The sequence below is a fragment of the Lacerta agilis genome, chromosome 9 (assembly GCF_009819535.1).
Source record: "Lacerta agilis isolate rLacAgi1 chromosome 9, rLacAgi1.pri, whole genome shotgun sequence".
Classification (NCBI taxonomy): Eukaryota; Metazoa; Chordata; class Lepidosauria; order Squamata; family Lacertidae; genus Lacerta; species Lacerta agilis.
This window is the reverse complement of record NC_046320.1, coordinates 20,538,241-20,550,541: the sequence shown is the minus strand read 5'-3', so window position 1 is coordinate 20,550,541 and position 12,301 is coordinate 20,538,241. Positions and strand designations below refer to the sequence as shown.

General features: G+C 41.9%; 1 protein-coding gene across 1 annotated transcript in view; it reads right to left on the bottom strand.

The window, feature by feature from the left end:
• The window catches only part of LOC117053516 (rho GTPase-activating protein 7-like), a 240,487-nt gene that overhangs the window by 180,156 nt on the left and 48,030 nt on the right, over positions 1-12,301 (bottom strand). The window contains 2 exon segments of the mRNA XM_033161343.1: positions 3,167-3,328; positions 5,885-6,028. Coding sequence (XP_033017234.1) covers positions 3,167-3,328; positions 5,885-6,028 — 306 coding nt within the window.

Below are 12,301 nucleotides of genomic sequence, written 5' to 3'. Positions count from 1 at the left end.
TGAAAAGTATATAAAACAAAGCACTCAGTAGCCATCTACCTTTATTTTATTATTTTTAAGATAGCAATGGACAATAAACTCCAATAAATAAGAGACACTATTAAGAGATTTCCACATTGTTGCTCTACTTGATTTACCTGGTAGCTACTGATGGACAACCAATTTTTGATGAACCTTTTCTGGCTCCCCTTTTGTTTCTTTTCTTGATCTGAGTTGTCTGGCTCAACTTACTTTTGCATGGTATTAAATAAGACATGCCAGATTAGTGGTTTCAATAGTGGTGGAAAGAACTTCCAATTGACTTAAACACAAACCAGATCATTTGGAACAAGTGTTTTTTGGCTGCTAGGATTCTAAATTGCAGATGAGTTTTGGCCTAAGTAGCCCAGGGATGGGCTGAACCATGGAGTTTGATACTTAAAAAGCGTGGGCAGGCTTGGACTTTCCATTAAGAAACTTGCTCAAACTTTCATCTCCATTCCTCATTCCTGGTTCTGCCAACAAATGACATCTTAGGATGTCAGCTTGAAGATATACAATGCAGAAATCATGCTGAAGCTAAATTTGGGTCTGGCAGTGCCTGGATGGGAGACCATCTGGAATCCTAACGTATGTTTACATTCAGGTATAAAATCCATAATGGAAGAAAAGCAGAATATAAATGCAACGAATTAATTAATAATGAAACCCATGCTTGATGTGACCTACAACAACCTACTGGGCTTACAGCTGAACTAACTAGATTCTGTAAATCTGAATTTTTCCCCAGTTGGGTTTTGCTATGGGAGAAGCACATATTTCTGCTTAAATTTCACACTGAACATAATTTGGGACAGTTATAACTTTGAATTCACTTCTGACTGAAAACTGCAATAAACACTGCTGAGTCTTATGACTTGATTAGTTTTCACTACCCAAACATCAGTGTCCTTACTCATTTCACCCAGGAAACACAAACCAATTTATCCTTAGCTGGTTACCTTCGTACATTACTGCTCCTAATGTTATTATTTTTAAAGCATTTTTATCCATTTTCATTCATCCTTGGCTGGCTTCAGAATTTGTACAAAATCTAACAACAATGAGCAGATATGAAATACAGGTTGGCCAGTGAGATATACAGAACTTTACATTCTGAGAAAGATTTCTCTTGCGGCAATCTTATTCCAAATGTTCCAGTTAGAAACCACCCCTGGCAGGTAATAAAACTCTTGGTAGAAAGTTAAGGTAGTACCCAATGCAGCCTATAGCTTTTTTTTTTATAAAAAAAATGCTTTCCACACACAGAATTTGACTGAACTTCATCCACAGGTTCAGTGGTTCCCATAATCTCTAATGGTGGAAATTACTGAGATGCTAATTCCAAGAGTCCATCCATAGCTCAGTGGCTGGTAGAGCATCTGCTTTGGATGGCCCAGGTCCCAGGTACAATCCCCAATATATCCGGGTAGGGCTGGGGAAGTCTGAATCCCTGCAGAGCAGCTGCCAGTCAGTTTAGAAAGTATTGTGCTGGAATGACTAAAGATCTGACTCAGTATAAGGCACCTTCTTATATACCTTCTATCTATGTATGAATCCAAAGCCATTAATGCATGCATTCAAGTATAATCGTGCATGATCACCAGAGATCCTTACCCCTAAAATATCGTTTTACAAGGCAGGAAGTGGTATATCAGAATTGAAAACTCAAGAAATCGTCACATGGAGCATCTGCTATCATTTGAGTTCCTAGTCCAAAGGGGAGCCCCTTGTTCACCTCCGTCACACATTTTGCTGTGGCCTGTATAACCCACACAGATACCCCACTGGCACACAAAGCATAAAAGCCACCTTGTTCTCTACTCAGTTCGGCATGATAACATTCCATAACACATATCCCCCACAGCTGGACAGCTGAAGCATGCAGTTTTGACAGTGTTGGGAAATGCTTCCAATGGATTTAAACAGAAACCAGACCATTTGGAACCAGCGCTCCTTGGCTGAACGAAGAGCAACACAACTGGTTATATCCAACCCTATTGAATAATTTTGGATGAGTGTCACTACACATCTGTGAATGCCACAAAGTCTTTTCCAAGAGGAGGAAGTAGAAGTTATTATCATTGCCCGCTATTACTCTTGATGTCACACTGCTGCTCAGTTCCATTTCACCTAGGCCCGTAGTTCCCAACGTGGGGCACACCCCCCACAGGGGGACAATTTGATTTTTAAGGGGGAGGGCAATTCAAGAATGAGTTATTAAGAGTTAGTGGCCTTTTAGGCTTCCTTCACATGAATAGGAGTTCACTTTTTGAATAATTAGAATTATATGTCACAGGTGGGGGGGCATCGGGATTTTAGCAATGCTTAGGTGGGGCATGGCCCCCCCCAAAAAAGGTTGGGAACCACTGACCTAGGCAAAGAGCAGAAGAATTGTTCACACATTTCTGGCCCAGGGCCAGCTCCATGCTACTTGAGATCTGCCATCATATGTGATCTCCTAAAACAAAACTGTATGCCCTTCCAGATGTTGCGGGACTACAGCTCTCATTATCCCTGATCATTGGCCACGTTGGCTGGGGTCATGGGAGCTGGAGATCAACAATATCTGGAGGGGCACAGGTTTCCCACCTCAGTCCTACAAGCAGCTCTCTGAGAGATTTGGGTTGCAGCAAGCTTGACCCATTGCCCTTGCAGCAGTTCTCCAATGCAAATCTCTCCCGGAAATGCTATAAGCGAGGGAGGGGAAAGATACAGGCACAGTACAGGCCATTCACATCACATGCGGTTTGACCTTAGGTCTGCCATGTGAATTGGCAGGCTAAACATTTTACTCCCTTACTAGGAAGGAGGACTCCCACTGGGAGGATCTGCTGGCAGATCCACCTTCTCTGTCAGCATGTCTCATGTTCCGGACTTCTCTGACACTACAAGGAGCGTCTCATGAAACTGAGTCCTGCTTAAATGAGGACCCTGCCTTCCCCCAACTTAGAAGCACTCAATTTCAGCTTTCACCGGGAGCACCCCTGGAACCTATCCCCTGCAAAATAGCAAATGTGAACGAACCTTGTAAGATCTTGATGGCAATCCACATTCCAAAGGCAGCAAGGCTTGGCTACTTGTTCTTCTCCCAATTCTCCCCATACGAAAACCAATGCTACCATAGCAGAATAAATTTAAGACTCACCCCAGCCTTTGGTTTAGCTCCAGAACCAGTCATTGGAGTGGAAAATGCTCGATCGGCAACATAGGGCGGCGGAAGAGGTGGAGGGGGTGGGGGTGGTACGTCTGCTTGCTGGTGGCTCAGTATAGCAATGTCCACTCTAGAATCAGGATGCAATTCCAAATCCTTTTTAAAGAAAAGAAGGACAAATCTCTTTAAGGGATGTGTATATTCCTTAGATGGCTACCATTCTATTACCTACAGGAAATACATTAAATCACACATTGGTGCTGCTGCTGTTGTTGTTGTTTTTTTAAAAAAGTTTGCAACTTTCTCTACATTCCTATACATTCTTGTTCTAATTAATAATGATGATCTAATCACTGCTGCTCCTTGAGATCAAAGCTGCAACGCCCTAAAAATAAGCTTTTTTTTTTTTAAACCATTTGTTTACGAGCCAGGTTTTTTCCCCCAGAAGTCTGGCATGTTTTCTCCTTTTATTTCCTGTACACCTCAGATTATGTCTGCACCTTTTGTCTATGGAAGCATCTGCTACCTCCAGCACCATGCGGAAATTGTTATACAGCTGGAGTGACATCATCATTTGAACCCTTGTGCAGGTGAAACCTCTTGTGGTTTCTTAAAACTTACAATGTAAACAAAAGCTTGGTAACATCCATGTCTAGCGATGGAGGAATCCGTCAATTATAGTTTATCTCAACCGCCCTGAGACGTATGGATATAGGGCAGTATACAAATATAATATAATATAATATAATATAATATAATATAATATAATATAATATAATATAATATAATATAATATAATATAATATAATATAATATAATATAATATTGCTACTGATATTCTTCTTAAGGAGCCCCAGATAAGTCTGATGACGGGTCTATATATGTAGCAGGAAGTGGTAGAATAGATTATGCCACTTTGGACTGCCAATAAGGATTTCATGTTTATTTTTTGACTGTTTACCCATTTTGAAAAAAAAAAAGTGAGCAAAAAATCCTAGAACATGAGGAGGACAAGTTTTAGCCCAACCCCCTCCTTAGTTTTCTACTTGCAAGGAATTTTCTGTCAGTTGCATCATTTTTATTTTTAATTTTTAAAAAAATGTGATTTCCACCTGCTGTCTGAAACACCATAGTACATCGTTTGGCTCTACCACTTTGCTCACATCTCATTGCAATATATATCGGTGGCTTAGCAAATCTCATAAATTCAGTTACCACGTGGCACTACTGTGATTTTGTTGTTGTTGTTGAAAATCCAGCTTATTTCAGGGATAAGCAAAATAAAGGGTAAAAATAACTTGCAGGGCAGTCCCATACACATACACATTTACTCAAAAGTCCCACTGAGTTCAATAAGGCTTAATGTTCGGTAAGTGGGCATAAAAGGTAAAGGTAAAGGATTCCTGACAGTTAAGTCCAGTCGCGGACGACTCTGGGGTTGCGGCACTCATCTCGCTTTACAGGCCGAGGGACCCGGCGTTTGTCCGCAGACAGTTTTTCTGGGTCATGTGGCCAGCATGACTAAACCACTTCTGGTGAAACCAGAGCAGTGCATGGAAACGCCATTTACCTTCCCGCCGGAGTGGTACCTATTTATCTACTTGCACTGGCGTGCTTTTGAACTGCTAGGTTGGCAGGAGCTGGGACTGAGCAACGGGAGCTCACCCTGTCGCAGGGATTCGAACCACCAACCTTCTGATCGGCAAGTCCAAGAGGCTCAGTGGTTTAGACCACAGCGCCACCCGCATCCCAAGTGGGCATAGGTTTGCAATTTTAGTGAACAACACATGACACAACACTATGTTTTCCATACCAGAATCACTGAAATGAGTTGTGAAAAAAGAGGATTTTGCCCCTAAAAGTGCTCTTTAACCGATCTGCATGTGTGTGTGTGTGTATTGCCAGAATAGTGCTTTACCTCATCCTTTCCAATATCATAACATATACTCCCATTGAAGAAAACAAACTAAAAAAGACAAACAATGCCTTGTTGTCAGAATATTATTTTAACCGAGGCAGAATTTGTAAGCAGCCCATAAATGCCTCCTTGCCTGGGGCACTGGGTCTTACTGAAATGTGGACCCAATAAAAAACACAACATTTCAGCACTTTCTCTTGCAAATTCAGCACCCATTGCATCAGACCATTGTGCTGGCACGACTCTAACCCCAGTCTGATTGCCTTTAAAAACACACACACAGAGAGAAGCTTGGCAGGGGACAGGGGAGTCCAATATCTTTTGAATTTTGTACCCTTCACTTGCTTTGGTTTTAGTAGTTCTTATAACTCTCCCAGTGTGGAGGGAGGCCAAGAAGGAATAAATGAGTAGCTGGAGGCTGGGAAATGGAACATTACACACACACACACACACACACACACCCCTTTTATTTTTTTATAAAGCAGAAATTACATGTGCTGAAACAGAAAGACCAATAAGAGTAGGAAAAAGAGGGAGAGGTTGCACACACATTTAAAATACATTTGAAGCACACCCCCCTCCCAAGAATCCTGGGAACTGTACTTTGTTAAGGGTGCTGGGAATTACAGCTCTGTGAGGGATATGCTACAGTTCCCATGTTTCTTTGCTGTCGGGAATGTGCTTTACATGCACTTTAAGTGCATGGTGTGTACACATTCAGGGGAAGGGTGAGGGAGAAGCAGCAGGGGTAAATATGCAACTGGGATAAAAGATAAGTAAACAAGCAAGCTCACAGGTATGTGCCTCCGTGTGTGTGTCAGCGTGCTGGAAGGCGAGGATGCTGAACCGAGAGCGTTCTCAATATCCTGATCTAGCTGGTCCAGTTTAAGAATGAGTAGCACCATGGAGTCCAGTCGCGAGTGATCTTCTCTCACTTCCTGGGGATTAGAACATGCAATTACAGAATCTGAAAGGGCACTTCTGGGAAAGAATAAAAAACTCTCTGTTCCCTAATTTAACAAAACAGCATTCAATAATAGGCAGCAAACACACATTTGCAGGGGGGGATGGCGGGGGGGGGGATGGGTGGAGAAAACCGCAACACACTGTTTTCTCTCATCAATGGGTTGTTCACTGCAAAGGCTCGACTTACTGACCGAGAAGAATTTTACATGCATTTTAAATACCTTTCTGCTCGAAAACTCTGCAAATGGGGAAAAATGCATTGTTTTAAGTGCTATTGGATTGGGGGGGGGGGTTGGAATGAGTGCCCTGAGCCCCCCTACCCCAGCAAAGGAAGGCACGTGCCTGATATTAATTCATTGTTGTCAAAAGTGCAAACTTACAGCCACTCCTAAGATAATGACATGGTTTCCCACACCCCCTGTCTCAAGAGTTTCACTATAGGGTGGATGCAGAGTTTCTCCTGACACAGAGAGCAAATGGTGGTGCCACTGTGAAAGGTGGCTGTGTGCCCTGTTTTACAGAAGACGGTTGTGTGTTTGAAGAACTCTCATAGGACAGTCTTCTGTTTGAATCAAGGGTGGCTCTGCTGTGGCGTAGGGTGAGACAGCCACCCCAGACAACAGACTTTGGGTATTCTTAAAGATGGCACATTGCTAGCTATTCCTGTTTGTTACTGTTGTTATTTTTCCTGCTGGGAAGAGATGCTTCTGAGGGTTGTTGTTGTTGTTGTTTTGCCCCAGGTGCAAAGTAACTTTTCATCTTCATTTGGGCTGGGGGCAGGCACCCCCTGCTGCTCTACCATAGGCAGAAAAATGTCCTGGGCTGGCCAGGATTTGAAGTTCTCCCTTTGAAAGTCTGTTTGGTCCACATCCACTTTCAATATAAGCGACCATAAGATGGAAGACCAGGGTGTGGAGACCAGCTTATCTACTGCACCTAGGCAGCAGAAAGAGCAAGCTGACAAGTTACCTGGTCTGGTCCCCTGTCTTCCCCATTATGACGAGGTGCATCTCTATACAACTTACAGTCATTATATACATAATGGACAGGCACCAGAACAAGAGGGTGTAGTCTTGGATCAATTTTAGAGCGAGAGCACAATGCCTCATCTTTAAAAGCTTGGCGGGTGGGGTGTGGAAACCTGTTGGGATATATTTGTTGTTTCCATCCAATTCAGAACTTCTTGACCTGTTCTTAAACTCCTGCACCATGGCTCCTGAACCCTTTGTCTGCTGCTGAACCTCTAACAGTATTCACCTGAATAATGATTTCTTTCTTACTTAAAAGTAAGAGCCTCTATTTGCATGTTTTGGGGTGGGAGCCGGGACAAATTGATGTAAATCTGTCTCCTCTTTTGCTCTCTTTTTGTGGTTGATGCATTTATTCTTTTTTTATTATTATGGGCAACATTTCTGATTATGGATAATGTTGTATAAAACTACTTGTGGATCAAATGGCTTGGAAAAGGAAGCAGACTTTTATTCTAAATATTCATAAATAAAAACTGTTTTATGGATATTTTTGTTATAAAATTCTCTTTCCATTTCATGAAACTTGATGTAAAAATATTAGATAGATAGATAGATTGTATCTGCATGTGTGCTAATAAAAATAAACTTGCAATCAGCCAACTCTCTCCACATCTTGTAGCCAGCAATGCTCCAGACCCACAAATTTTCATTGCAGGATTGGTGTCACAACTGTGCAATTTTACTGTAATACCAAATTCTATTTTCCCCGTAATAAATACAGGCCATATTGTTTGCTATGCTATATGCATTCCTGCATATAGAACAGGAAACCTCACAGGCTTTCCCTCACATATTTTTCTATACATTCCATGTCTAGAGGAAAAAGGAAGTATACTCCCTTGGAAGAAGCAAAGCATTCTACTCAAAACATTTTGGTCTTATACCAAATACTCAGGAATTCCATATAGAAGCCTTGTATTTCTACGTGTGTGTCGGGCATGCATGCCCAAATGCTGCTGATGTCCTGCCTCTCATGGTTGGAGCAGAGAGCCTAGATGAATATCAGTTAATCTTGTGGCTTCTCTTAGCCCACACTGAGAAAGTGCTGCAGATCTTGGAGCTGGACCGCTACGCTGTACATTCCTCTCATGCATGCTTGCTCAGAAGTAAGTCTTGTGGTGACTTGACAAACGCTGCCTCAGTCACCGTGAAGTTACACCATCCTTTGGAATTTGATTTCCAAAGCTTGCTCCCTCAAGACTGAGTCCCAGTCCTTCTGCAGATTGCCAAAGAACGTTCATAAGATGAACCAAATATCAAAACCCAGACTCAGCTCGCAATGTACATTTTCAGATGGCAACACGCACACACAGAAGGATACTTCTGCTTTTCCAAGGTTTCCAAAACGTGTAGAGAAGAGCTTTCCACATGTACAGCTTTTCAGATAGCAAAAGGAATGTGTGCATGTTTGGATAGACACTGTCTCCCCACCCCACAATGTGTTAATTGAATACATGCTGAATATCTGAAAATGGCTAATTATTGTTAGAATCAGGTGAACTTTAAGGAGGCTTCATGGTGGGAAATTGTGCTCTAGTTTAGGCATGTTTAAGGACATGGTTCTTCCCCTACCAATGAACATGTAAAAGTGCTTCTCATTGATTTACTGTAGGCATTCCTTGCCCATGAGGCATGATGATGATGATAATAATTTATTACTTATAAATTACTTATCCCCCACCCATCTGGCCGGGCCTCCTCAGCCACTCTGGTCGGCTTCCAACAGGATATTAAAAACACAATAAAACATCAAACATTTAAAACTTCCCTAAACAGGGGTGCCTTCAGATGTCTTCTAAAAGTCAGGTGGTTGTTTATTTCCTTGACATCTGATGAGAGGGCTTTCCATAGAGCGGGCGCCATTACTGAGAAGGCCCTCTGCCTGGTTCCCTGTAACCTCACTTTTCGCAGTGAGGGAACCACCAGAAGGCCCTTGGAGCTGGACCTCAGTGTCCAGGCTGAATGATGGGGTTGAAGATGCTCCTTCAGGTATACTGGGCCGAGGCCTTTTAGGGCGTTAAAGGTCAGCACCAACAGTTTGAATTGTGCTTGGAAATGTACTGGGTCTTTCAGGACCAGTGGTACGTGGTCTCGGTGGCCACTCCCAGTCACCAGTCTAGCTGCCACATTCTGGATTAATTGTAGTTTCTGGATCACCTTCAAAGGTAGCCCTATGTAGAACGCATTGCAGTAGTCCAAGCAGGAGATAACTAGCACATGCACCACTCTGGCAAGTGATAGTATGACGCCATACTACCAAGTGTGACTTGATCTCAAGGCTGGTCCTACCATCAGACATAGCCAAGCAGCCACCAGAGGCAGCAGTCTACTGGGAAATAGCAAGGGGTTGGAACTGTGTGCGCCACAACTATGATTATGCTGCATACCGGGGGAATGGAGAGGTGTGGACGAGTGTAACTGGGGTGTGGGTGGGCCTCACATTCTTTGAGACGCCCAAATGCTTTGCATGGTGGCAGTGCAGTCTGCTGGCTGAAGCAGGCAGGGGGCGAAGGAAGGGCTGAGTGCAAGCCTATGGGGCACCTCTTCACATATGCAAAGCTGTACGCACAGGTGGGTGCTGCACATGTAGTATGGGAAGGATTGTGCTTTGAATTTGCTCATACTGAGGATGTGGACCAAGGTGCTCAAAAATTTAGGTCTGCAATCACCATGTCAAGTACATTGTGAAGTATTTTGGTTTTTATTTGACTATTACACCATGCCTTAAAACAAATCTTTTGCATTTATTACTTTTCCACACAGTATATTGCAGAGTTAAGCAGCTAGTAAATGTATTCATAAAAACCTAAGAATTATACCCATAAAAACGAAAGTATGCAGAAAATTTTGAGCAGGACACTGAAAGGGATATCATTCATCTGTGTTTATACTCTGTTCCTATGTCGCCATAATCATGCAAAGGTCTTTGTCTCTTACGAATGTTCCTGAATGTGCCTTTTTTGATCCTTTGACCTGTTTGCAGCTTAAACTTGACATTTCCTCCCCCTTTCTCCACCCGCCCAACATTTCATCAATTCAGATTATTTACAGATGGTTTCATCAACTTTATTTTTTTTTTTATTTTTTTTTATAATAAATTTTTTATTGTTTTTCCAGAAAAAATAACAAATTACAACGAATAATCATATCTAATAAACAAAGCAATACTATAGCTCCGCCGAGCTCTGACTCCCCTCCTCCACGTCAACAGGTTTTCTAGTCCAATTTTGTCGCGCAGTTCATATTACAACCTTATTAGTCTTTGTCAAAGGTTTATTCCAATCCTACAAGTGTTTTTAAACTTCCTCTGTTCAATCTTAGATACTCCACAAATTTACTCCAGTCTCTTTGAAACCTCGAGTCGTCCTGGTTTCTGACCCTACCGGTCAGTTTTGCCAATTCAGCGTATTCCACCATCTTCGCCTGCCACTCGTCAATTGTAGGCAACTCCTGTAATTTCCACTTTTGGGCTAATAGTATTCTTGCAGCAGTTGTCGCATACATGAACAATCTTTTGTCCTTCTTAGCTATTTCATCTCCCATCAAACCCAACAAAAAGGCTTCAGGTTTTTTTGGGAAAGTATATTTAAACATCTTCTTAAACTCATTGTAAACTGCTTCCCAAAAACCTTTGACCTTATTGCAAGTCCACCACATGTGATAAAAACTACCTTCTTCTTGTCTGCATTTCCAACATAACTTATCATGCATTCTATACATTTTTGACAATTTTACTGGAGTTAAATACCATCTATACATCATCTTATAAACATTCTCTTTCAATGTTTCACATGCAGTGAATTTCAAAGTCTCATTCCATAGTTTAGTCCATGCATCATAATCTATATTGTGCCCAAAGTCCATTGCCCATTTTATCATCACCTCTTTCGTTAACTCATCTTTAGTGTACCATTCCAACAACAAATCATACATTTTTGTTAAAAATTTACCTCTACCTTCTAATAGCTCAGTCTGAAATCTAGATTTTTTATCTTCAAAACCAATCTTTCTATCTTCTAAGAGCAAATTATGCACTTGATGATATTGAATCCATCCTGTAAAAAGATCTTCCATCTGGTGGTATGGTTTTAACTTCCAACCTTTTTCTGTTCTCATCAGCAAATCCTCATAGGTGGACCTTTTGCCTTCCATATTAACTTTTTTTAAAGTAAGAACTTCAATCGGTGAGATCCACCATGGGGTTTTGCTCTCTAAAAGTCTTTTATTCCTTTCCCATACTTCATAGATGGCCCTCCTTATCACATGATTTAAGAAACCTCTATGAGCTTTTATCTTATCATACCAAAGATAGGAGTGCCATCCGAATCTATTGTCATATCCTTCTAAATCTAACAAATCAGTATTTTGCAATGTTATCCATTCTTTTAGCCAACACAAACAGGAAGCTTCATAATACAACTTCAAATCCGGTAGGGCGAAGCCGCCCCTTTCCTTTTTATCAATCAATAATTTCAGTTTAATCCTTGGTTTCTGTCCCTGCCAGATGAATCTACTCAATATTTTGGTTTCATCAACTTTAAATGTCATATAATACATGTGACAAAGAAGAAGCTCTAGACAGTATGGTTTTCTGGAAAAGACTCTGCACAACACATATTTTCCTAAGCTAAAGACCTGAAACAGGATTCGTATATTGATATTAAGAATGTCACTTCTGATTACTATAAATGTAGGAACAGGGTTGGGCACATACTAGCAGAGTTTTCTTTTTCTTTTCGGCATTCCTATATTTAAATAAAGTGCTGGTTCTGATGTAACACTTGGTAGACATTGCTTTGCTTTCAGAAATTACCCCGTAAGTAGGAATGGGAGAGAAATTCAGTTTAGTTCACATTTTAATGGGAATCTAGCTAATTCACAAGGGACATGGGTGGTGCTGTGGGTTAAACCAGAGCCTAGGGCTTGCTGATCAGAAGGTCGGCGGTTCGAATCCCCGTGACGGGGTGAGCTCCCGTTGCTCAGTCCCTGCTCCTGCCAACCCAGCTGTTCGAAAGCACGTCAAAGTGCAAGTAGATAAATAGGTAACGCTCTGGCGGGAAGGTAAATGGCGTTTCCGTGTGCTGCTCTGGTTCTCCAGAAGCAGCTTAGACATGCTGGCCACATGACCCAGAAGCTTTACGCCGGCTCCCTTGGCCAATAAAGCGAGATGAGCACCGCAACCCCAGAGTCGTCCGTGACTGGACCTAATGGTCA